General features: G+C 43.5%; 1 protein-coding gene across 2 annotated transcripts; it reads left to right on the plus strand.

Annotated features, from left to right (window-relative positions):
• The first annotated feature begins 326 nt into the window (after positions 1 to 326).
• LOC309573904 (1-aminocyclopropane-1-carboxylate synthase-like protein 1) lies at positions 327 to 25,664 on the plus strand. 2 transcript variants are annotated; one of them, XM_082283160.1, is made up of 15 exons: positions 327 to 489; positions 12,482 to 13,095; positions 14,591 to 14,650; positions 17,309 to 17,379; positions 17,894 to 17,963; positions 19,095 to 19,161; positions 19,623 to 19,720; positions 20,298 to 20,375; positions 21,383 to 21,483; positions 22,184 to 22,273; positions 23,241 to 23,286; positions 23,437 to 23,578; positions 24,181 to 24,323; positions 24,706 to 24,859; positions 25,069 to 25,664. In XM_082283160.1, exons 2-15 carry the CDS (start codon positions 12,499 to 12,501, stop codon positions 25,365 to 25,367), a joined length of 2,016 nt encoding a protein of 671 aa, XP_082139286.1. In that variant the 5' UTR covers positions 327 to 489; positions 12,482 to 12,498; the 3' UTR covers positions 25,368 to 25,664. The 2 variants fall into 2 exon arrangements, with proteins under 2 accessions (XP_082139286.1, XP_082139287.1); XM_082283161.1 differs by lacking the exon at positions 22,184 to 22,273.
• The last annotated feature ends 1,473 nt before the right edge of the window (positions 25,665 to 27,137 follow it).

The raw sequence follows: 27,137 nt of genomic DNA on the forward strand, positions 1-27,137 counted from the left end.
CATAGCACAGTTCAAACTAAGACTGAGTTTTCAAAGAAAAGGTTTGCCAGAAACTGCAAAACAAACTGTTCTTTTCCTTAATGTAATAAAACACCTGTCAGCCTCCAAAGAATCAGATTTTCAAAAGTTTCTAGCAATAGCTGTGAATTCTGAATGTTCCCTTCCACCCCAAAAGGCATGCACTTGATGATTGATAACCAGCACACATTCTGCTCTTTAAATACTGCAAGGAAGCCATGTGACTCAAGCCAAGGGCACAAGGACATGGCCTCTGATTGGGAAAATCTTGCAAGGGGGGTGTGATTCTCACACATGCTTTTCTGGGAGCTCCTTGTTGCAATCTGATGAATGTACCTGACGAAGTAAATAAACACCAAAGAGAGCACGTTCTCAGCCTTTTTCCAGAATTATAACTGCAGCTGTAACCAGGATCATAAGGCAAAATCTGACTGACTATCAGTCCATTTCTTTTGCCAGTAAAATCTACAGGTAAGAGCAATCTATTACTATCTCACTCCAATTGTGTTTTGCTTCAGCTGTAAAGTATAGGGAATTATTTTTGTTTGCTTTGGACAATGGGTGTAGTTAATTTCTGGGGCATTCTAGTTCTGGATAAATGAAACTGTTGTTCTCATGGAGCACTGAACTCTGATAAGACAACCAGCGTCTTTGGTTGGTACTTCTCCTCAAGAAGAATCTTTAGTTGGTACTTCTTTTGACCTGTGACAAGTCACTGAATTGCCCTGTGCTTCTCTTTCTTAAATGTAAAGTGGAAACAAGCTGTATGACTGTGTTGTGTAGTCATAAACACACAAGGTGTTTGCCTGTTCTGTAGTAGAAAACAAGATTGGAGTGACCACCAGCTGTATTTTTAAGAGTAATTATTTCCATGTGCCAACTTTTTTGGAACTGGACCAGTATAGTGGGATGAGTGTTAGTCAACTCACCGTTGTTTGGCTGGTAGGAGAGAATACGCTAGATATTGGGATGGAGAAGTTGCATGTGGAACCAAATCAAACTCGGGATGATCAAACCAGCAGATCTAAATAGTTTTGTGGCAGTCTCCTGGATGGGTCTGGACCCCTGTAATGCACGCTAGTGAGAAGAAACAGTGGGGTCTGGCAGAGATGCTGAGGTCAGACTCAACATTGCATGCACACACAAGTTGTGCTTTGGGGACTGGGTTCGCTCAGTGTCAGAGGAAATGGGCCTCTAAAAGATTGGAGCTGGCTTCGAATTGGAACAATCCTAGGATTGTTCAGGCACTGCTTAGATACATGTCTTCATGACCCTTGATGAAGGCCAGTATTAAGGGAAGTGGCTGAGAAATATTAGGAAATATTTCTGAGCTATCACAGGGAAGGGGTGAGATCCCACAGTGTAAGAAAAGAGTGCATGTAGCGATAGCTTTGAAGAAAGGAGAAAAGGAAGCGAAACAAATTAGGTAGTAGTCACCCCAGTTGCAATTTCTGGAAAAAGTGGGACAAACGAGCTGTGTATAAGCCTATAGAAGACAACAAAGTGGTAAATCGCAGGCACACAGGCCTGTCAAGAAGAAATCCTATCAGAGCCACCTGCCCTCTGTTTTCTGACAGAGGAACCAACCAGGGAAGAGAAAGGAGATGTTCTATACTCTGACTTGGCTAAGGTTTTCCATATTCCTTCACATGATACTCATAAGGAGCTATGGACTCAGATCCCATGTGAAACTCCAGGAATTTGAGTCACTGTCCCATGGAAAAGCTTATTCACTGAACATTCTTTGGAGCTTTGCATCAAATGGGAGGGAGCAATGTGGGGACTCTTGTCATTAATGGCTTCAGAGGTCCAACAGAGATAATGCTTGTCAAAAGTGATGGTAGTGTCATGCTCGCGGGCATGCAAGCACATGGGAGAACAGGGTCAGAATTCAAAGGCGTCTTCAGGTGCTGGAGGACGAAATGAAATAATATTCAATCTGGAGAGGTACAAAATAGGAATGAGTAATCCACTGCACAAATACAAGGTAGGTGACAGCTTGCAGGACAGCAAGTGGTTTTAAGGGATCACAAAATGAATTTTTCAAGTGCTTTGCTACTGCTAAGAGACCATCCTTATCCTGGGACAAACAGACATGAATATAGTCTCTGAAACAGCCTCCTTTCTCTGCTTAGCACTGGTGGGTTTTTGGATTGAGTGTTACACCTGTGGATTGCAGATTTCACAAAAACCATAGATTAGTTTAAGAGAGTTGAGACAAGAAAAACAAAAACAATCAGATGTCTAGAGAAGATACTCTACATTTTTTCAATTTGTATGCTAACCTCTCAGCTTGTTATGAAAGAAAGAAGAAAAGCAATTGTCTGAGTCAGTGCTAGATAGGATAAGAACTCTCCCTTACAACTTGCATTGTAGCAGGAGAGATAAGGGTTAGCCTTTAGAAAGCCCTTCTCATTCCAAACGTAGAAAAGCACTGAATAAGTTGCTTAGGGGAGTTTGGGAGTCTTTTAAGAGAGATTTCAAAAACTTTGCATCTTCCAGGAACTGACATGGTAGTGCTGCCACAGGTAGAGATGTAAATAACAAGAGAACAACAGAGAAGCCCGATAGGATAGCTGTGCAAACCAGGGAAGCCTTTTGGGAAACAAGTTTCTTTTTCAGTCTCAAGCTGTTGATAATCTTACTGTGAAACAGACCAGACAGTGTCCCTGTCAGTCTGTGCCACTGGCAGGAGACATCACTCAGTAACAAAAGAGGTGTTTGTCAGCCTGTTTAGAAACAAAGGTAACAGCACCACCTGTGCACTTCTGTTGACTATTTCCGTCTTATTGTAGTCTCCAAATACTAATGGCAGGTTGTGCAACTGTGGGAACAAGAGAATCTTCTCCCCAGCTTCAGTTTAAGTGTCTGGGGCCCGCTGGCTTTAAAGGGATTTTAAGTTCTGGTTCTGGATCCATGTGAGAAATTAGAAGGATTTCCACTCTTGGGAGACTTGACTTCCATTCAAACCACTTCCACGTTTCTTTCCCTGGCCCTTTCCATGCACTACTTTGAAGGGAAGATAGACTCTTAGCAGCATTGGCAAATATCTACTTACAGCTATCAAAACCTTTTGCTAATCTGACTTCTGGTTATCTCTTCTTTCCAGACAGCAATCAATCCAGTGTGGTTATGTTAATTTAAATATTAGCATAAAATTACTACCAGCCTTACTTAAAAATTTATTTCAGGCAGCTCAAAAACCTCCCTCTCATTCACTCCCTTGCACAGCCGGACAGTGATAGTTTCCCCAGCCTGCTCTCAGGAAGTTTGCATTAAAATAGTATTTAAAAATGGGACGTCATTTTTGGGCCACATCAAGTTCAGATAATGATAGCACAGCTGGATGAGACACCAAAGAGTTGTACAGCTCAGGCAGTTGCCATTACACTGGGACCCACAGGGTCTCAGGCTGTTCCCTGAGGTATTGGTAATTACACAAGGACAATAATATTCCTGGGAGCAATTGCTGACTTTTGACAACATCATTGAAGCTTTTGCACAAGATGGGGAGAATGAGGGAAGGAGAATAGAAAGGTCTCTATCTCTCATGAACCAACTGCAAAGAAAAGCTTAAAAAGAGAAAAAAGAATAAAAGAGTATTTTGTAGCAGTTGCTAAGAAAGCACGACAATATGAGAGGGGACTATCCCTTTTTGGGGATTATATTTGGCTCAGGAAAGCAGAAGCTGAGCACAGCTGAGCTGGATGGATACATTGATGCTGTCTTTGTAGCTCTCTGATCAAGGCAAGCAGTTACAAGTTTTGTGGCTCAGCCCCAGACACAAGGCTACCAGTAAGTGTTATGACCATTTGTTATTCTCAGGCCTGGCAGAGCAGATAAGAAGGCCAGGGTGAGAACGATGATCTGCTGTCAGTGCAGTGAGGCTACACCAGGAAAGCTGTGGGGCTCCAGCAGGACTGAGTTGCACTGGCAGAGCCCTGTGAAAACCAAGGACACCTGTAGCAGTGGATGCACTCAAAAACCTGCACTGATACCATCACCCCTCCCTAGAAAAGACACTGTGTGAGTGAACAGGTCCTTTTGGGGGACATTAGAAGTATCCTGCTTGGCTCTTAGCTATGCTACTGGAAATGAGATCCCAGTTTCAGCTCATGTAGTTAACTCAGGCAAAAGCAGTATAAGCTCCTCACTATTGTAAGTTAAAATACAGAAGAATTCTCACCCATGGTTTTATATAGAAATTGAATTCCAACTGTTTATTGTATGACACCAAACATGGAGGTCTCTGTGTCTATCTTTAGCATCAGATAAGGGCAGTTAGCCTGCTCTTCCTTGGGCTGGCTTTTCTCTTTTAAGGCAAATGTGACTGATCCTGAATATGCCTTATGTAAAACTAGAGAGACACAAAAAATATCATGGCAACTGAAGGGCACAGTCCAACCACACACAGGGAGAGAAATGGGTTGATACCTGATTTTGTTGTGTCATTACTTGAGGATTTTAATCTCTTGTATGTACCTTAGTAAATACTCAGTGAATCTGAGTTTGGAGGCCACAAAAGGGACTGAGGAGTTTTTGGCTTGGTGTCTGTAGGTTCTGAAATGACCCATGTCGTCTTCTGGCATCAGAGAGGGCAAAAACGTTTGCAAAGAACTCCCAGACCAGAGTCAGCCCATAGAAGCAGCAATGGCCAAAAAAGAAAGAAACCAAAAAAAATGCATGCCTGACTAATATAAACATACCAAGAGGGAAGCAATTACTAGTGCCCATTTTCTAGCTAGAGCCGGTAGCTCTTCTTTACATCTATGCCCTTGAACATGACTTTTCCTTGCAGCCCTCTTCCACTATCAGTGGCTATGAAGAAACTGCAGTCAGATGCCTTTGTCAGATGCCACACCATGTCCTTCATGGCGAAGGTTCTCAGGGTTTCTTTCTCTAGGGCAATGCAAAATCTCTGTATTTAGAAAAGGAAGGTTTCAATGACCCCTTCAAGGAACTTAAGTGTACATGTGAATCTGCAAGTGCTGAGGTGCCTTTGCTTGCCTTGGCCTTGGTGCCTGGCAAGCCTTAGTGGAGAACATGAAGCACTGCAAGAGCTTTCTCTGCATATAGGATGGAAAGTGTCAGTGTCATATGGAAAGTTAAATTTATTTGCCCTAATACATATATTTGGTTTGATTTCTTGCCTGCAGCATCAGTCACTGTTACTTCACCCTGAAGAAGAAAACACAGGCCCTGTCACTCCCTAGTGGTGTGCTCATTAGTTTAGCAGAAGTGCTATCTGCTCCTGCCCTGAAATTTGCCACCATTTCAACTGGAACATAGGCACTTATTCAGTCACAACTTACAGAAATCATATTATGGCAGCTATATCTACAGAAATGTAGATATCTTGAAGAAGAGAATGGTTTATAAGACTCTGGATCCATTTCTTCTCTTGAATCCCCCTAGCAAATGAATTTAAACACCCAGATTCCCTTTATCTCTGTTGTTAGTCACAGGGTTAGCCAGTACTTGAAATACCCCCAGTCCAACCACCACTTCCTGCTCCAGGGAATACCATTAAATATTTGCATGGGATGAGTAAGCAGACTTGGCTCTTATTAAAGTAATTTGCACAGAAAGTGTGAAAACCACAATTCCTTAATTGTTTGTGCAGATGTCACACTGACTTCGAGGGTGGAAAACACTCACCACTTCCAATAGCTCCCTCTGCCCACGGTGGGACAGGTCCTGTGGGTCTGCTCAGAATTTCCCAGGAAATGCAATGTGCTGTTTAATCGTGTACAAAACTGACACTTGGGGGGAAAAAAAAAGAATCAGTCCCAGAAAGTCTGGGAGCTGAACAGCCAAACTCTTATTTTCTTCTGCAGTTTTCGTTGTCCAGCTCCACTTTACAAAATATTTTTGAAGGCTGTCCTACTGCCCTCTGTGGGTTTTACTGTGAAGTACCTTAAATAACCTTGTGGGTATGTGTTGGGATATGACTCCCTCAGAAACTTTTGCTTCTCTTCTCTCATGCCCATGTGCTGCAGCTGCTTATTAGAGTGATACCTTAATTTAACAAAGCCAGCTGTACACTCCCCACCCCTTCATGTGCCTGCCAATGCAATAAGAAGCCTAAGAGAAGGCATCTGTAATGGCTGTTTGGTCTTGCTGGTTCTGAAAGCCAGTGAGATGTAATAAACTCATCTCCAAATAAACAACCAGAAATAGAAGAATTAGTAATAAGTTTGGAAGGAAGATCCTGGTACATATGAGATCCTGCCTTAGTTTTGGTTGAGGTGCTTTGTTTCAGTCAGCATTTTGTGGTTTTCAGGGACTGGCCTGAGGGGTTTTGCAGGAAATTGAGTGGATAATCAGTATTACTAAGAAGCTTTATAACTAGGAAGTCTGTGAAGCAGAAGGGGTGTTTTCCATTTCTTTACAATGGTCAGTTTTTAGAGAACGTAAAAATAAAGGCTGCTTTGGCTTCAGCTGCTCAGTGCCTCTTGGCAATCTGGGGAATCAGATGAAGAACAGAGAGTGCCTAGGGGTGCTCTTCTGCACCATCACTGGCCAGAGCAGTAGCTCAGATCCAGGCAAATTAGCAGAATTAAGAGGGTTTTAACTTGTTCTCATTTGTTTGATAACATGGCAAAATATCATATTTATTTATACTATCTACCAAACTGGAAAGATGCATGAAGGTTTTTGTCTCAACAGTCTATTTGGACTTTAATTTGTAAACTGCAATTATTGCAATGAATTTTTACTATAGCCACCTCTTAGGGAATAGACCTGTCTGCTCACCTAGTCTGGTTCCAAGGCAGTGTGTAAATGGGCATCAGGTGGTTGTGGTTTTGGTCACGGTGCTTCTGGGCTTTACTTAAGTGCTGCCAGCAGCCACTACACATCCTGGGGAAGAAACCTTCCTCTGATCTATGGCATTGTAAGAGCCAACCCAGCATCCCTTCCCATGCTGGAGGCTCTTGAAAACAGTTGTGTTTTACTTGACTGCATCAGAAACTTCCCTTTACACTGAACCATGGAGAACCATGCACTGAACTTCCAGAAAACAGGCCTGCTGGGCAACTGGCCCTCCTGTTCAATCTCTTGCTAACACATTCCCAGCCTGCCAGGGTCCCCCACACGTTCCTTCTCACCTGTAGGTTTCCATGCAAACCCGCTGTGCCAGGCAGAGGAAGGTAGCCGGGGCTGGAGAACCCTCTGCAGGGACCTTTCTCCTGTCACCACGACAGCCACGCCCGCCTGGAAGGGACACCTCCAGCCCACGGCGGCTCCTCTGCACTGCCAAGGTGCATGGAGCCCAAAGACCAGAGAGGTCCTGCTGTTGGAAGCCTTGGCTCAGAGGGTGTCAGCAGTGGGAGCTGCCAAATGCCCTCTCCTCTGGGAGGGCATGCAATGGGCGTTCTTTGGGAGAGGGAAGCAGCATGGCAGTGGAGATGCTAACCCAAATGCTGCTTGCTATGAGCCATCCTCTTTGCAGCATGAAGGCATCTATAATTTTAAGGCTTTATTATTATTATTATTATTATTAAATCCTCTGTAATTACAAAATAATTTATTAATATTACCATCTGTCACTGAACTGAGTTGCAAGACCTCCATTACTTTAGTAAAATTTTTGCTACCAAAACCATCATGATGGCTGTCATATTTCCCAGCTGAAGGCCTGATACTCAATGAGCCCCTTCCTCTCAACTTCCAGATGTGCTGGAAACAAACAGAAATTCTAGGGCTTTCATTTCAGTGCTGTGACCGTACCATTGAGGAAGAGACTTGACAAAAACTTATTTTGAATATCATTGCTTATGGGCACTTGGAGAGGAGCACAGTCCCCTGCTCCAGTGGCCTGGAATGTCTAGGGCAAGCATTACTGTCTAAGATTTAGCTGATCATCAACCAGTTGCATCAATGCCTTGGAGTCCTATAATAAGCTAAAAGTAATGAAATAGTGAAGCTTAATACCATTTTTTAGAGGAGGTATGTTCAGGATCACATGTCATGGGTTGTTGGAAATGGAGCTGTGACATGCATTTTGCAGGGAAGGAATCTATAACTGAGGCATTCAGGTGTCATCGGCTGAGATGAACCTGAGGCACGAAATTCTTTGAATGCAAGGAAGGAACTCCATGACAGCATTTGGTTTGCATTCCTGAGCTTGCTGCATGAAAAGGAAAGGTAGAGAGGGTTTTTGTTACAAAGGAATATTAAAAGAATTACCCTGTCTTGGATACATCAAATTAGGTGGCACCTGTACTTTTGTCACTTAAACAGGTGTACAAAAACCTTTAGAAAATAAAGCCTTTCTTTTTGGTTTTGGAATTTTCAGTGGATTGCTCTGTGCACATTCTAACATCACTTCTTGCACTGTGGAAACATAGCCCCCTCCTAATCCTCTTTTCCATTTGAATTAGAAAAGCAGCTCAAAGAAATGGCCGGTGAAACAAGTATCTCAGCAATATACCAGCACATGACATGTTCCTGCTCAACCCCATGCTTGTCTGATACATGGTTGCAATGGAAGCTCTCCATTTCATTTTAAAAATCAAGTTTTCACTTTACAAGGCATAAGAAGGTGAAAACAACTGAACCATGAAAAATAGTTCAAGATTTGCTATATTGTTTTATATCATGAATCTAGGTTCCATTCCTTTTAATGTTTGCATTTTGAAACAGTGGTTCTTTCTGAAGCCAGGATATATGTCAAGTTACTTTCGAGAATGCTGTGCTGCTGCCTGGCTAAGTTATGGCCCTCAGGTATAACAGGCTGCAGCCAAGCTCTCAGGCTTCTTTGAAAAGCTTTTTTAAAAGACTATTCCATGCTGCCTTTAATCTATTTGTATTTACTATTAAACTTATATCGTCAATGGCTCTATTCATTGTTGCCCTGGTCTTTGTGTACTCCAGTACACAATCTATGTAAAAGTCCTTATATAACTATGTACTTGCAGAACACAGAGTGCCATTCCCATGAAAAAAAAAAAAAAAAAGCCAGGAAAGTAAAAGTACACCTTATGGGCATGTGGAAATACAAATGCTATTTCAGCAGACCACTAAAAAATCCAAACTACTCTCTGGTCATAATTTATTAAGAAAGGTAGCATGATTTTTAAAGATAAGTATTTTTAGTTTGGTTTTTTTTTTGTTTTTTGTTTGTTTTTGTTTTTGTTTTTTTTTGCTAAGTCTTTTTGCCTCTTTTTTTAAATTGCCTCCCACCCCCCTGCCCACCGCCCCCCCCCCGAGACAGTATTCAAAGTATTTCATGAAATATAGCAAAGATTTAGATTTTTGTTTCCATTTCACAGACTGAGAAATGGAATCATAGAGGCTGTGAATGATTTATTAAAATCCAGAGTGAAGGTAATAACAGTTGGATAAAAACCCTAGTGCTGCTATGAAGTAGATATTTTGGTCAAAGAGCAAAATTTCAGACTTAGTATGTGCTTCACCACCTGTACGTCGGCCACAGGTGATACACGATATGGGCACTACGTTTCATTCTGGTTTCCTCATTAATTACTGATTCATGTTTGTACTTGCTGCCTGAGGGCTCAGTCCTTATCCTGCCAGACTGGGCTCTGGACTGAAATTTCCGAACCGATGTGGCACGGTGCTGCTAGCTCTGTCCTGTAGCGCGGCTTGAGGCTACCTGCACGGCTGATGCGGCAGGATAGCTCTGTGAAGTCGAGCTCCGCAATTACAGATCCCTGCAGGGAATCTGACCTGCTGGTGTAGAGGAAAAGGAAGAAATCTTGCATTCGCTCTCTATAGTCCTTCAGCCCTCTAAGAGATGTGGCAGAGGACGCGCTGGGTGCTTGGTGGGATTTGAACCACACAGCTCACTGATGGTGGGGTGTAAACAAAGGAGCGAGCTGGTGTAATGCCTGGTCATTCCCGACGGCCAGACGTGAGGCACAAGTCCTTCGCCGGCGTCCAGGGGCCGCGGGCAGTGCCCCGTCCCCGTGCGTGTCCCCGAGCGGTGCCCGAGGGACACGGGGACAGGGGGACAGCCGCTGTCAGGGGCTGCCGCCGCCCCCCCCAGCTCTCGCCAGGCCGGGCCCGCCCCCCGCACAGCCGCCGCCAGTGTCCCGGGCCCGGGGGCGCGGCGGGAGCTGGGCCCGCTCCACCGGCGGCATTCGGCAGCGCCGCTCCCGAGGGCTCGGCCTCGCAGGGGCCGCAGCCGGGGCTGATGCGGGCGAAGCCGTGCCGGGCCGTGCCTGGCAGCGCCGGGCGGGGCGGGGCGGGGCGGGGCCGCGGTGCCGAGCGCCGTGAGGGGAGGCGCGGCTGTGGCGCGGCTGTGGCTCGGCACGGCCCGGCACGGGGTGATGCAGCACGGCCCCGTCGGTGCTGCCTCCTCCCGGGCCGGGACGTGCAGAGGGACGGACGGCAGGAGGCTGGGAGGGAGGGAAAGAGGCAGGGTGGGAGGGACCCCACGGCGCCGCTCGGAGCCCGGCCTGGCCCCGGGAGCGCGACAAGTGCCTGGCACGGGATAGTTATCCCGGAATAAGGCTGCACGCATGTGCGTCACCCCGGATGTGAACATGCCGGCCCGGCTCCCCGCTAGCTCGCTCCGCCTGGCTCCAGCGGATGGGCTGAGCCGTGCCGAGCCGAGCCGTGCCGTGCCGAGCCGTGCCCGAGGCCCTGCAGCCCGGTAGGGGCCGGGGGAGGCCGGGCCGCCCGGGCGCCCTCGAGGGCTGAGGTGCGAGAGCCCCTCCCGGCGGGGCAGGGGCAGGTGCGCAGCCCGGGGCGAGCGGCGGGCGGGACCCCGGGAGCGATGGATTTTCGTGGGAAGAAGTACGAGCGCGGCAGTAACTGGTCGGACCCCGAGGTGGTGGAGCTGCTGCAGCTCTGGGCCGACGAGTCGGTGCAGATAGAGCTGGAGAGCTGCTTGCGCAACCAGCACGTCTTCAACCGCATCGCCGAGGTGCTGCGGGAGAAGGGCATCCACCGGACGGGCGACCAGTGCCGGGAGAAGATCAAGAAGATGAAGCTGGAGTACCGGCGGATCAAGGACAATAGCAAGACCCCGCGGGGCGGGCGGACGTGGAAGTTCTACGAGGTGATGGACCGGGTGCTGACCAGCCGGCCGGCCCTGGCCTATGGCTCCCTGAGCAGCAGCATGATGGCTCAGCAGGTGCTGCAGGGCAGCATGGTGGAGAGCTACCACCACCAGTTTGCCTCCTCCGCCCTGCCCTTTGGACACTCCCAGCACCCTGAGCTGATGGAAATCAAATGTGAGGAGGTGAACTCTGATGGCCACAGCTTGACCCCAGAGCCCCCACAAGCCATGCCTTACCAGCAGGGCTCCCCTGAAGAACAGGAGATGGAGAGAGCCTTCTTGGAGAGGGCCCAGAATGACTCTCCCATCTCCAGGGTGGAGATTCCCATTGAAACCAGTGTTTCACCTTCAGGTAGGGAAGGTTTTACATTCATTCCAGCATAAGGTTTCTGCCCATTTCCCCAGAGAGAGAAGATTATTTCTGGTGCAGAGATAAACATTTGGTTTTCTCAATGACATTTGGATCCCAAAAAGCTTTAAAGTAGAAGGCTGATTTTATGGTCTTCTGTCCATTCCCAAAATGCAGGTATCTTGCTGCGGGTAAATATAGTCTGGAATTACTGAGCTAGGCTATATATTGTGTATGAAGTCCAAAGGGCTCCATAAGGTGGGCTAGTTAGATTTCTGCATATAATGCTGACAGTAATTACCTTGTTGAAAAAACCCATTGGCATGCTTTTTGGTATCATTTGAACATAACCAGAGCTTTCTGTGCTCCTCATGCTGAATTGTACTGGGAGACCTTCTTCTGCCATGGTTGCACTATAAACGTGCAGGTGAAACTGTCCTTGCAGTGTTTTAAAATATATTCCAGATCTAACATTTTAGCCCACTTGACAGTGAAGAGTACTTGGGAATAATCATTGCCTGACTTTCTGAGCTATTCAGTGGGACTTGGAAAGATGATATTTTTGAAAGTCACTGGCAGAAACAGTGTTATTTGTTTCCAGGAGATGAGACTCCTGCACTGGAAGTGCAGTTGGCATTGCTTAGCTGCCAGGAAGGGTACTTTCTGGGCATCCTGGGGATTTCAAACCGGTCTAGGACTGATGGAAGACCATGAATTGTTGGAGAAGAAGAGGTAGTAACAAACGTGAGGTTAATGTCTGAGGTCAGGAAGAAATGGTATGTCCCCTTGGCTGTGGTGCTTGCATAGTTAGCCTAGTGGAGAGAACTGATGATCATTTGGGTTAATACAGAGGCTATGTAAGGGGCTGGGGCTGGCAGCACCATGGTGTGCCCAATGTGGATGGTAAAAGCAAACTTAAAAAAATGTTTGCAAACCTCAGCATGTACTGGACAGGTTTTACTTTGTTTTTTCTGTAAACCCTACAGGAGATCAAAGGGTGTTCTTAGGACAGGCAGGGGAAGGCAGCAAAGCATGCCCGTGCCACTTTGCTTGCTGCACTTTTTCTTCCTTTTGTGTATTCACAGGTTTCAGTGAGCCAAACATGGCAAACTCATCACGGATCCAGAATGTTGTTCCCCGGCCTGGCTTCTCTGCTTTGCATCGGCTGAGAAAAAAGCGGAAAGGCCAGCGCATGAGGGACCCACTCGATGATCTCCTGCTGAAGACTCTGACGTCTCAGCGGGCCATGGAAGAGCGCTTTCTGCAGATGGAAGAACGCCGATTTCAGCGAGATTTGGATGCGGAGGAGCGTCGGATGCAACTGGAGCAGCGCCGGTTTGAACTGGAGCGGGAACACGAGTTTCGCATGTTCAATGTCTTTGCTCAAATGCTCAGCATCCTAAAGCAGAGTCATAGTGGCTCCTCCTCCTCTGTTGCCATGCCTCGGGGTTTGGACTTCAGCCAGGCACTGTCCGAAATTGAGGGAATGGGAGGAAGAGGGGGCAACTTGCAAGAGATGAGGGTTCGGCCGCTTGCCAAGAGGAGGGTTGACGTGCATGGCTTCTGTAACCCCAGTGGCTTCCAGAGAAGCCCCTACCTCTCTGCTCGCGGAAACTTTGCCAGCATTTTTCAGGGCTCCTCTGAGGAAGGGTACAAAGCTTATCATGCTGACAAGTATGATGAAGACAAGAACCCCAATGTGAGTAAGAACCTCAAAGTGTTTTCCTGGCTTCCTTGTTAGGAAATAAGTTTCTTAGAGGTTTGCTGACAGATATGCTAAAGGTGTGGGGTTTTTTTGATCTCACTAATACAAGGTGAGTCAAACTGTTTGTTTAAGGAAAAGAAATTAAAAGTAGCTTTGCAGATCATCTAGGTATCAAAGATGAACGCTGTGTTCAGCTCAGGTTTGCACACTCTGATTTCTCTACCAGGGTAATAATAGCAGTAGCAGACCTTGAAAGATGTAAGAAATCTGCAGGAAGGCAGCTCATGTTCCTCCTTCCACCTCATCACCTCTATTGCCCAACTGAGGACCATCTCTGATTATCTGACTATATCTGATTATTGCAGGTGATGGGTGCAGGAAATAGGCCTTTTTTTTTATTTTTTAAATTTTTAAAATTTTAATATCACTCAGCACTTTTTCTGCCCGTTTACACTCAGCTGCTCAGTTTTAAGTAGCTAATCGTAGCCCTCTTGTGGCACAAAGACTGAGTGTTAATACTTCATGGCAAATTATTACTGAGTAACCAGTAAATATAAATAACAATTTATACGTGGATTACTTTTAAGTAGATCCTTCATTCACGTACTGAACTACTTGAAACTTTAAAAATATTTTATTCTTAGCCCTGACTTTCATTGCCTGTGTTGAGGTGGTGCAAACTAGATTGTTAAACTAGAAACACATAGGGAAGTTTTTGTTACAAGGTGTATTATGAGATACAGACTGCTGCTTGTACCAACTGTTGTCTATGTAAGAAGTAGTTTTTTTAAACAAATACCTAAAATTAGACTTGTACTTTAATAATATCAGAAGTGTACAGTTGTTTAGATTTTCTTTCACATTTAAAAAATTTATTTACTCAAAACTCTTCCAAGAATGAAAATGTGCTACTAGATTTGAACTCTTCAGGATCTAATGCCATACTAAATATGGCCAAATCATAAACCTGGAACTGTAGGGTCATCTCTCCAGAGGGGAAAATTCGGAATTTTAACTACTTGTCATGACTACATGTTTATATGGCTTCTGAGCTAATCAGTAGAGTGGAATAGTAATTACTGATAAACAAATACTTTTAAGTTAAAGAAATATATCCAAAACCTTGTTTAGAACCACTGCAGAAGGGTAAACCTTGTTTTTTTTTCAGAATTGTTTTAGGTTTTTTTTCTTAGGTGCATATACCAGTGAGTGAATTCAACATTAAGTTAAACATGTTCTGTAAAGAAGTATAAACCATTAGTATGTGTTCATTTACAGTTTATTGACTAAGAAGCCGAGTGCTTAGGGTATATATGGAAACATACACACATAGATGCATGTCTTGAGTTATATATGGTGAAGTTTATGTGAACTGTGTTTTGACTTTTCCTTGGTAAGCTTTTTGGAGGCAATTCAGTGAAGTGATGGCTAAGGTGATGTACTTACATGTTTTATGTGTCTGTAAACAATACACTGTTTCTTTTTCTAGGGTATAATAAACTTTGGCACCAGTGAGAACAAACTCTGCTTTGACCTGATGTCGAAGCGGGTAAGTTCTATTCCATAAATAAACCACGGAATTTGCTTTGCAGTTCCTCTTCAAAGCTTGCACTTTCCTAGAGTTACTGCTGTTACTCAGGTTTCTCTGGTAAAGTTTTTCATTGCGAATTTTAAATTTGTTGGAAGTCACTTTTGAATCCAACTACTTGTACGTTTATTTATTTTATTTTTCCAGAAGGATAGGAACATGGGTGTTTTTCTTTTCCTCTTCATAATGGGTTTCTCTCTGGGGATGTACTTATTTCAGAAAACTAGATGAAAATAAGATAAATTTTATTTTCCCCTGCTGACAGTAGATGATTTAATACAGATGTTTTGAAATTAGTTTTGAACTCTATTTTTGAGGATCTTCACATCTGTCCATTATAAAGTCACACGACTTGGAGGCCCGGTTCTGAACTCACCTGAAATTTGAAAGAGTGGCAGCAGTGAAATCTCTCAAAATCAGGCTGGGTCAGCTGCTACCTGCTGGCTTTGTTCAGTTGCATCAGGCAGAAGAGTGGAGAACATAGCACAACTGAAAAAGTAGAAAAAGTCAGAAGGAAACAACAGAACTGTGCTGCAGAGGAATGCTTCTAGGTTTCCATTAAAATCACTGCTGAGGTGGCAGACAGCCTTCGAGGTGGGCAGGTGGCACTTTTTCCCACCTGTAGCTATGTGCAGGGAGGAAAGGTGGCTCAGGGTTGGACAGTCAGTCTCTGCAGTTTGAAGTTCATGGTTGCTCCCATTCCACCACTTCCCACCCTCAAAATGTTCCTTGTTTTATTTCTGCCTGCCACTCCACTGACTCAGGGGATGCTACCCCTCTACCCCGCCTTCCAGCTAAAAGAACAGGTAAGGCAGGGCTGCTGCCTGCCTGGAAAGATGTCTTCTAGCTGCATAGGTGGTGCCTTCCTTCCTTCCTTCACTGTCCTTTCCCCTTTAAACCAGCACCACGTCTGCAGGAAGTAGTGCAGAGGGAGACAGTAGTCAGCTGCATCTTAATTAGCCCTTCTATGAAAGTGAGTTGAGACTTTGTCAGCTATAGTGTTCATGCTTGTGGCAACAAGCAGAACAGAGGTATTGTTGCCAGCTTCTTAGTCCTTGCAGCCTTGAGTAACAGTGTGGATTCACTGAATGCAGCATCAGCTGGGATTGTAGGCAAATATTTTTTTTGCTATTTGGGATTAAAAATACTTACTGCTGCCACTGAATAATGTATCCAATTTCTGTTTTCAACTTTTGACCCTTAAATTAGAGAATATTTTCTGGTATGAGATCTCAGATGCTCTTCCTTTAAGTTAGCCCATCTGGCTAACTTTCCTTACCCCTTAACACATTACTTTTAGGGGTTCTCTTCTTATTAATTCATAGTCATTTTTGGCCAAGTGTGCTGATATGTTTGATGTTTCATTCTCTAGATAAGTTTAGGAAAGAGATATAAGGAGGAACAGTTCTTGGAGCTACATAGGCTCCAAGAACATCTACAGCTGAATAAAGGAACTTAAATCCTATAATACCAGGTTGTAATTCTGCATGGGATAAGGACAGTGTCTTTAAACTCCAGAGCTTGGCACCAGTTATTAAAACACCTATATAGCTTTGTTATCATGTGCAAAACTTTCACACTGCATGTGGAATTTCCCTTCTCCTTTGCACCATCACCTACTTGTGTCACCCCCACGTTTACCATTTTTAGTATTAACTCATAGATTTGGTTGCCATTAAATATTTGGAAGGGACATTGCACATAATACTTGTTTATTGCCTTTTTGTTTATCCAGAATGTTCTCTCTGCCTGTATCAATGGTGCGCTTTCCCTTGCAACTTCACAGAGCTGGATTATGTGAAACCGTGATATTTATAACCTTGGAAATAATAATAATAATAATAAAAATCAGTGTGCACACTTTATCTAATTATAAATATTGAAAAGGACCTCCACAGTTCAGGTCAATCTGTCTTTGAGATCAGAATGAACTTCTCATAAGGAACAAAGTGCCTGCCCTGGGGAATAATTATTAAGAAGATGATTTGATTTTTCTCCTGTCTTTTGGAAACTCCTCTTATACTTCAACACTTACCAAAACTGGTCAGAAATATAAATCTGAAGAACCTGCAGCAGCTTGGAACTGAGACATAAATGAAAGCTGTAATTCATTAAAAAAATAATGCATTGAAAGCTTATTAAAGAAAATACATATCTGACTCCAATTCAAATTCCTTTCTAACTCCTTCTGACAGTCTAGACCTGAGCTTTCACAACTGGGACTTATTTTTCCAGCCAAAAGCTGTTGTCCTCAGAGCTTGGGCAAAACACTCTTGGGGTTGCTTCGTTTGCTGAGGAAGTCTTCTGTGGGCACCTTGGTTGTGGGCATCATGTGTTGCCTGTTCTGCATCCTTTTTGTAGATTTCTGTGCAAATTTTGGCTGCAATAACTTAGCAGAAGCCTGTGGTTCATATAACCTGAAGGTATCACAGATCTGTTTGCTGGTCCTTGCTTCTCCAAGCTGCATTAATGTTGATGGTCAGTGGCTTTCCCAATCCAGTTTTACAACTGTTGAAGTTGCACAAGTGTCTGTGCAGGTGTGTGCCTGTACATGGATCCTATCTCCATGTTTCCCTTATCAGAAACTGTGCTTTTAATGATTCTTCTCATTTCTCCCAGCTGACACAGGCTGATATGAATGTGATTGACCCTCCACTGCTTCAGTATCCTGACTGGAAAGGACATCTGTTGTAAGTCTTTTCTGTAGCACTTCTCTTTTTGCTTACTTGTTTAATAAACAGAATGGATGAATACAAACCTCTTCTGCTACATTCTCTAGTTAAAACTTTTCAACTTTACATTAGCTCTCCTAGCAGCTCATCCAGTTAAAAGTCCTTTTACATGAGAGAAGATGCAAATTTTCTAAAGCAAACAGAGTTTTAAAAGCACTTGTATACATTAACAAATTGGGTAACTCCAAACAATTCTTTGAAACATAGTGAACACTTGGGGATGTTAATCCTTCTCTTCTGTGCTGGGTTAAAGTTCATCAGAAATGCATGCACCATTATAGACATTATCTGTGACACCTCTACTGGGTGTAAAAATCATGTCTATTCCATGGGCCTGAGCTATCCTGTTTTCTAGCTATTTTCACCAGACTTTACTGTCCCTGACTTTATTTTCCTAAGATGTAAACCTGATTTAGAAGCCTAGGCTCTTGGAGAATATTGGAATCAATATTTGCTTTTGTGTATTTTCCAGTTTACGGGAGGAAGTGGCTCGATTTTTGACCTATTACTGCAAGGCCCCTGCACCTCTTAAAGCAGAGAATGTAGGTAACCCAGTGTCCATTGGTGTTGGTTCTAATGTATTGCCATTTGTTGGGAAACTGTTTGAAATTCTGGTTTTTTAAACAAATGATTTGGTAAGAATGCAACCCGTTATCATGTACATGAGGTTGATTCTTCATTTCAGTAGCTTTTGATTCACACTTCAGCCAAAACACTTCAGGTCTGCTGTACATTTGCCTCATGTTTCACTTGTGTGTGCCAACTCCTCCTTCCACTGCTCTCAGTGGGGCCTTATATCTTCATCTCCTTATTTAGCTCTGGGACCTACTATGCCTGTATCCCTCAGCCTTGACAAAGAGTGCCCACTGTTTCAGCTGAGTTTCATGTTATCCCATTCCTCTGTTATACCTCAGGACAAAGATTTGTGATTGAAGCAAGAGTTAGTTTTAGCCTGTAAATTTGTGGTAATGTTGCTAGAAAGGCATCAAGACCTGAGTCTCTGCAGGACTTGCTGACTTGTGAGAGATACAGCCTGGACATGGGGGCCTGTGGAGGTCAGGGACTTGTGCCTCTGCTGAGTGCTGAAGGCAGCAGGAGCTGGTGCAACCACTGCTTTTCTGGCTGCAGTAATTCAACAGAACCCCATACTTCATGGGGACTGAGGTTACCACTGATCTGTTTGCTGATCACTGCCTCTCCAAGGCACCAGATTCTTCCTGATACTTGGAATGAAACTCATGGTGCCTGTGAGCATTTGTCCTGTAGAAGCAGGAGTCAAACCCGCTTCTGTATGAGACAGTAGTTTCTACCTTTGCACAAATGTGGCAGGAGGTCTGTACTGCTGTTACCACAAAGAGATGATAACACATATTAACTGTTGAAAAGTATTTTGCTTTACTAGCAGCTCAGAACTGCTCCCCAATTTTTTCCCTAGTTAAAGACTATTCTTTTTCTAAATTGCTTATTAGAATCAAGAATGGCACCAGAACAAAGTGTCTCTGAAGCGAAGAACAGGATTAAAGTTATTCTGGTAGAAGTGGGATTTCAGCAGGAAAATTCTAATAGAGAGTTGGGGAGAAAATTTATTTCAGTGATTTTGTCAGGAATTATTATTTTATAGTGTTGACTTGCTATGTATGGATTTATTACTAGTTTCTCTCTTTCTTCCTTAGGTGATTATTTTAAATGGTTGTGGCTCTTTATTTTCTGCATTAGCGACAGTCCTTTGTGATCCAGGGGGTAAGTGGATGATTGGAACATAGTTTTGGGTTGGTTTGGTTTTTTTCTGCTGGGAAATAATGTGTTACTTTGTTTAAATACTGTTAGACAGAAGTGAACTATTAGAATTGGCATTGGCCTGCTGCAAAGTTCTTGTTTCCTGCAAGGTTGTGCTGTGAAATTCTTTATTTCCATGGTCTGCAGATGTCATGCACTCACACTTGATGCCTGCCCTGTCTGCCTTCACTGTTTTTGTGGTGCCCTGTTTTAGTTTGCTAGACTAGACATGGGCTATACTCATGTTTGCCTGGGCTCTTGCAGAAAATTAGAGAATTAATGTAAAAATAAAGCGAAGAAAGAGGCAGTAGCATTACAGTGTTTTGAGGGGGCACAGCTGTAAAAACACTTTCATGTTTAGCTAAAGCACATTAGGAGACAAGACTGTGACCTGTTGATAACCAACTTTGTTTTCTTGGTTCCAGAAGCTGTTCTGATTGCTACTCCCTTTTATGGTGGTATTACGCAGAGTGTCTTCCTCTATGGTAATGTCAAGCTGGTGTATGTCTATTTAGACAGTAAGGTAAGATCTGAGAGAGGGGAATAACAACCTCTGTAGTTAAACTGGAAAGTGCTCTGAGCTTTGGGAACCTCTGCAAGCAGTTCTCAGAACAAGGGTACACTACAGGCAGTGGACATTTTCACTATTTGTTTCTGGGAAAATATGCATGTAGCTTACAAGAAAGTAATTGGAGAATGTAAATCTGGATTCCGGTTTTGTCCTTTTCTTGTATCTTATTCCCAATAAGAGTCCCTGAAAGGAAAAAAAAAGATTATTTTGAACCTTGGAGAGAGAACTATGTCCTGTCCTACTGAAGCTGGCCCCAGGGTGGAAGAGCAGATGGAGACATTGCATTGCTTTAGTTATTCAAGGATAGCAAGAAAATTCTGTTTGTGGCCAGCCTCTGATGTCCATTTCTTTGATTTTATTTATTGACTTATTTATTCTGTCTGTCGTATAAAAGGATAGGAATATGGTTGCTAGGTCATTATTGCTGGGGGTTTATTTTCTTTCAGGGAACATTTCTCAGTGGATTGGCTCAAGGCAGTCTCTTGAGAGAAACAACTTTGCCTTTTTTTATGTTTTTTATGTCTTGCAGATCACTGGAACAAGCACTCGGCCTTTTCAGCTTACGGTGGAAAAACTGGAAAAAGCCTTGCAAGATGCCCGAGCAGAGGTGAGTCTAGCTGAGCTTCACATTACCACCTAAGTTTACAAGATATTGGAGACACCACATCCCATAAGAGGCCTAAAGATCAAAACATTTTCAAAACCTACCACCTGGCTTTCTGGTTGTCCTTGTAGACTGACTGGGATGAGGCTGCTTGCAAACTCAGGGGCAGTTCTAGGGGGAATCCCTCAGTGTTATGTCTGTCCAGTTTTGGTCACAGCAGGAAGGATAACCCAGACCCTTCACAAAGCACTGGAACCCATTCATATCAACAAAAAAAAATGTACTTGGCCATGCGCTAAAATTTGGGACTACCCAGGGTTTCTCCCTCAGAAAGTCCAGCTGGGTTACCTGAAAACTGACTGCTCTACACAGCAGGGCAGATGAATCCACTAAGAATACTGAGAGTTTTTACAGGAGGAAAATCTAGAGGATAAAATGGAAGTGAAAATCACTTTTCTTAAGAGCTAGTCTGTAAGTTCGGCATTGTCCTAAATCTCATATTTGTTTAGCTGCATCTTTGAATTGTTACCAGCTCTGACATCTCCAGTCAAGTGTGCTCTAAATGAGTACACTTTGCATCCACCTAACTCAAATTCTCATCTTTCTTGCCACATTCATGGACAGTCTTCAGTAGTTTATTACTGCCCAATTACTGATGCAGCTCAGAGAAAGTGCTTCCATGCTGGGAGCATGTGAGACCACCTTTCTCATTAACTGGTTGACCAGATGGCAACCAATTACTTGGCGGTGGCAATCCCTGCTTTTCAAAATCATAGATTAATTCTTTAATATTTTTCTCAGTTCACTTTACAAATGGTTTAATTAAAAAAAAAATCTTAATATGTGGCTGAAAATTTTATCATGTGAATCTAACCTTTGAGGTGAAAAGTCATGGTGGAAGCTTCAGGGGAATCCTGTGTCACACTCAAGTGAGGGACTGTTTAAGTAGAGGGACTGCAAATGTATCCCATGATGGGTACTCTCTTAGTAGTGTTATTTGCATTCTGCAGGGTGTCACTGTAAGAGCCTTAATTCTTCTGAATCCCCAAAATCCCCTTGGGGACATCTACTCCTTGTCAGAGCTACGGGATTACCTGGAATTTGCTAAAAGGTATGTCACTTTGGAAGGCTGAGCTATCCTGAGTCAGATACAGCTTTCAGAATCTGGTGGACTACTTGCTGTCCCTGAATTTATCTGTGCATATCTTTTAAGTCAGGCAGATAGTCTATTCTTCACACACATTGGTGGACTTAAGAAAGAGGGGACTGCTGGGAACATGGACCATGCAGTTATCTGGGGTGACAAAGCAGCTTGCATCAAAGAATGCAGGTTTTATTTTTCAGTAATCCTAGGAAACACTATGGTGCTGTGCTTCCCTGGTAGGAAGTTGAGTTCTTTTCCTCTCAGTTTCTCTGTATTTGTAAAGACAAGGAAGTATATCAATATGGGTTCCCAGCTTCATCATGGATCATAATATTATTTGAGATTCAGAATCTATGAGATGCTGAGTGGATGGTGATGCAACTTACTCTACATGGGTAGTACATACAGGAATTAATTTTCAATAGTACATTGGATATGATAGGATTTTTGTCTTGTTATATGGTTGCAGTAGGTGACAGTTAAGTGCATATACCTCAAATCACTTCAAGGTACACAAAATAGATAAGTTGAGAAAAATTGCTTTCTTTCTGCAAAATTTGGCATCCCCTCTTCTTTGTATAAAGCAAGTATTTGCAGGCCTGAATTTGTCTTTGCTTCTAAACCAGAAGCAGCCTTCTTTTGTAATCTCCATTTTGTCCTTTTGCAGACATGAATTGCATGTGATAGTAGATGAGATCTACATGCTGTCAGTTTTTGATGAATCAGCCACGTTTCACAGTGTCCTAGGCATGGACAGGTAAAAGCAGCTCCTATTTCCCTGGCCATCTTCCAGTGACAGTTCAACATGCTGCCTTGCTGAGAACTTGTGACTGGAAGTTAAGTCATGAGCTAGCAAATTCTAAATCCACCTTACATTGATTTCTTTCTTCTTCTTCTTTTTTTTTTTTTTGGCGATTTCTAAATGGCAAATGCATTTTGTCCAATACAATCTAGCAAGTAAAAAATGGTAGCTAGCTTTTTATTGTGATATACTTTTCAATGTGTGCATCAGTATTTGGTTATGGCAGTCCCCAAAACTGAAAACAGGTTTCTCATTTGTTGAAGGTGATGCTTTTCGTCCTACCTAAAAATCTTTTTCCCATGTTGATACTTGCAAAGACTTTTTGTTGCTGTTTACTTCCTTTTTTTCCATAGAGTAGTCCCAGATCACAGTAGTATTACAGACTGGATAATGGCTTTTTTTAGGTATTGTTTTAATGAGATGAAAAGCTTTTAATATCTTTTTTAAAATAAGGTGGGGTGTTGAGGGTTCATTTCTTTTTTTAATTTCTAGTCTTCACCAGTGGTGCTAGCTTTCTTTTTGTGCTCATTTGCAAGGAAATAAAATATACTTGGTTAAGTGTTAGCTCTGTGTTGCTGGGCTTAGATGTAAAGGAGCCTTGCTTTTGATTCTTGACAAATACATTGGCAGAAGCCTGATTTGTATGAGCTTCATATGTTCAGGAAATCGGTGTGTAAAATGTAGCACTTGTAAGCATCTGGGTCTCTGAAATACTTGAAGATTCTGTCTAAAACTACTTCCCAGGGGTTCCTAGCTTCTAAAGTGAGGTCACATTTGAATTTTCCCTGCTTGACTGCTGTTCCATGGTGCACTGTCTATCACTGTGTAATGCTGCCTCTCTGTTTCTGCAATGCTGCACTGGTGATCCAAAAGCTTCAGCACCTATGACACTAACTGCCCATCTGCATCCTTCTACATACAGATTGCCTGATCCACAGCGGACTCACGTGATGTGGGGCATAACCAAGGTGAGTGCTGCTTGTTATCATGCTGTGCCTTTGTGCCTGGTAGGTTTTGGTCTGGGCTCCTCAGGTTCCTCATGCTGGAAAGATCAAGTTAGAAGTAATAGGATCCCAGTTGTTCAGTGTAATAAAGTAGTCTCTCTGTGTCCTCTTCAGGATTTTGCCGTTTCTGGGATTCGTTTTGGTACTTTATATACAGAGAACCAAGATGTAGCTAATGCAGTGGCTTCTTTGTGTTATTTCCACGGGGTTTGTGGACCTGTCCAGCACAAGGTTGCACAGCTGCTTAGAGACAGAGGTGAGTCAGTAGCTCCATGTACAATCCTCTACCATTCTGTGTGTCTTGGTACCTGGAAGATCTCCCCTCCCCTTACTTTCCTTAGTGTCTCCTCCTTGTCTCCTCTTTGCTTAATTGACAGTCTTCTGTTACCCTGAAGCTGCCCACGCAACACGAGGCTGACAGCTCTGCAGAAAAGGGCCATTTCTGCAGATCTCCTGATCAGCAGGGTTAGAGGAGCAGCTTGAAAGAAGTGTGGTAGCTATTTGTACAGAAATTGCTAGTGTTGTATAGAACCAGCTGAGCAGAAACAAAAAACACACTTGTGGGACAAGGGAAATGGGAGTGGCCTTCTAACTCTGCCCAGGATGGAATGCTAGCAGTCCATGACAACTAAGAACTATAAGTGTAGGGAAACTTCCTCAGGAAGGTCAAGGAGATACTCTTCTGCACAGACATGAAACTGCAAAATACTTCTTGCCTGTCTTTTTGTTATTTGACGAAACAGAAAACAAAAGGAGGTGAAGTGTGAAGCAGAGAAAAGACACTGTTTCGGAAGCTTGAACAGATCTGAATACTTTCTCAGTTTGTGATGCTTTTCTTAATCATCTTCTTCTGGTCAGACTGGATCAACCAGGTGTACCTGAGGGCCAACCATGCCCGCCTAAAAGCTGCCCATACATATGTGACAGATGAGCTGAAGACACTTGGGGTTCCTTTTCTCAACCGCAACGCAGGCTTCTTTGTCTGGATTGACTTCCGAAAGGTTGGTAGTCTTAGGAACTGAGGCTTCTCCTGGGGTGAGGGCAGGCATGTAGTGCAACTGCATCTAGAGGAAAGGTTAATACTGTGACAAGCTTTTTGTTTTAACAAATCTGTTGTCTGATGAGGAAGGGGAAGGACTGCCAGATGTTTCAGTGTACTCTTTTCCGTTCGTCTATCTGTGAACTTCCCTCCTTGCAGGAATCTTACTACTCTCAAGCCACTTCCCTCCCCATTTCTTCCTTTGTATCACAACTGCTGTACTTCAGAGGTAAAAGGTGTCTCCCTTGGCCTTTGCAGACCTCATGGGAATCACAAATTCATGAGGATCTCAGTGATGTAGTCTATATGTTACTAACCTCTGGCCCTTCTGATGACTCTCCTAGTACCTTAAGACAGGCACATTTGAGGAGGAGTTGCTGCTCTGGAAGCGTTTTCTGGATAATAAGGTCCTCCTGTCGTGCGGAAAAGCCTTTGAGTGCAGTGAACCCGGATGGTTCCGCATCATCTTTGCTGACAAGACCCACCGGCTGCAGTTAGGCGAGTAATGTTTTCTTCTCTTTTTCCTCCCACCGCAATTTCTGCAGCACTGTTCCCTTCTCTTCTTAATCCTAAACTCAGCCTGTTATCCTCTTGTCTTCTGTGTTTTTTCTCACTTTTTCCATCTTCCTTTTCTGGATCTGGTGGGTTTGGAGACACTCATGGCTTAAACTAATCCACTAGTGTTTCTCCTCCTTATACCACTGCAGGTATGCAACGAATACGCAAGGTTTTGGAAGAGCGTGAGCAGGAGATACTGGCTGAGGAGAAGGAGCAGCCTTGTCAATCAGATCAGGATGGCAAAGCAGATAGCACAGATGAAGTCATTTTTGTATCCCGCCACCAGGAGCCTACCTGTGCCAGTAGCTCCAGCCTTGGTGACCTAATTGGCCTCCTGCAGCAACAGATGCGTTCCTCTGACTGGCTACAGAAAAACACAGCGGAGCAGTTTGCCCAGGAAAAGCCAGAGATCTATGATGTGTTCAGCAAACTGGTGGGGAAGCAGTAGGGGTCAGCGTGCCTTCAGGGGCATTCCTGAGCAGTGACTGACCCTGGGCCCCTAACAACTCAGCAGTGACTTCCAGCAAATAATATATTTTCTGTATAGCAAGAAAATTACTTTGTAAGCCCCCTCCTCTCCCCCCTGTTTGGGATCTCTAATTTGTACTATATAGGTGTATTTCCTTGGATTGGGGTGAGGGTAGGGAATGGGGGGGCTGTCTTGTTTGCGTGCTGCTCTCTGTCCTGCGGCATCATTGTATTTTATATTTCATTTCTAATGAATATGCTCTTAACTCTCTTATAAGGTCCTGTGGTGTAATTTTTATTCTTCTTCACACTTTCCAAAAAGACAGAGACTTTAGATTGTTAAGTTATGTGAAGTTTCCCTTTTCTTAAATGATGATCAGATGTAACTATTTTGGGGCCAGCTGTCGCAAAGGGGTGTTTTTGGGAGATAGAATCTAGTGTCAGCCCTAACTTAGCCCCAGCTAAAGGTAGATAAGCATGTGCATGGATTCATGTGCATGAGTGAGGCTGTTAGGACCATAGTCATCTAGACTGAGTTCTATGAAGCTTTTTGTTTTGCGTTGGTTTCCAGTCTAACCTCAGATCAGACAGTATCCACCACCCTCAGTTGGTGAAATGTCCGGTTTTGTTTTTATTCTTCTTTTTTATATTCATATAAATAAACTGCATCCATTGGCCTCTTGGCAGAATGTCCAGAAAAGAGCTACAAATGGAGAGGCAATTGAAAGTAGATGTTCTTTTTGCATCCTTCCTACTCCTGGAAGTCCATCCCTTGTGGTTAACGATGACATATATTGGCAGAAGAGTGCAGAGAATGCTTCTGCCACTGTGCTAGGTGTACCTGCATGTACACCTGCTTCTGTCACCTACCACAGGCATCCAAGGAGGCATCTTCCACCATTATCAGGATAATTTATGCAATTTTTTTTCTGTGTCTGTCAATTTGCAGGGTAATTTTTTTGACTAAACAGTATTCTTTTGTCTCTTTCCTCTCTTTCCCATTTTAAGACACTGCTTTCTGTATGCTGGTGATAGAGTATTTCAACTGGAAAGCTTCTTTCCCAGATAAAAAACTCTTTAACTTCTGATACTATAAAATTTAGGTATCCTAAAGGAGTTGGAGCTGTTTTCTGCCTACATATTAATCGAGAGTTGAAGGACATTGCCCATGAAAACTGAATAGAAGTGCACCTTTCCCCTCCTCATAGAATTTGGCAGATGGTCATGAGTGACAAAAGCACATGTCTGCATCATAAACTAAATTACCAAAGCATAGGCAACAAATAATTAATGCAACCCCACTTTGCTGTGTGGTGATGGTGGAGAACTTCTTGGACAGTGAGAAGAAAGGTCTGAGCAGTGGCTGAAGAGGCTTGGACAGTGAGAATGAAGGTCCGAGCTTGTGGCTGCTGTGAGCAGTAACCGGTTCCTCCCTCAGAGGCCAGTGATGAGGTGATTGGTAAGATCAGTATAAGGGATAGTGATAAACATAATATTTGCTTACTAGTTTGGCATTTGTCCATGAACAATATTTTAAAGTCCACAAAGAAAGCTATAGCAAAACAGAGGTCTCCTTCATGGAATGGAAGGTGAGATGTACAGCCAAAATACAAATGGACTTCCTGATTGTTCCTCTCTTATTTATGTACCCCAAGATGGACATGAACAACAAAATTTTAGGGAGCAAGTTCTTTGGAATCAAGAACCAGGTAAGACATTAGTTAAAATGGTATTTCAGGGGATCCCTGTA

The sequence above is a fragment of the Coloeus monedula genome, assembly GCF_965178545.1.
Source record: "Coloeus monedula genome assembly, chromosome: 6".
In the NCBI taxonomy this organism is placed as follows: Eukaryota; Metazoa; Chordata; class Aves; order Passeriformes; family Corvidae; genus Coloeus; species Coloeus monedula.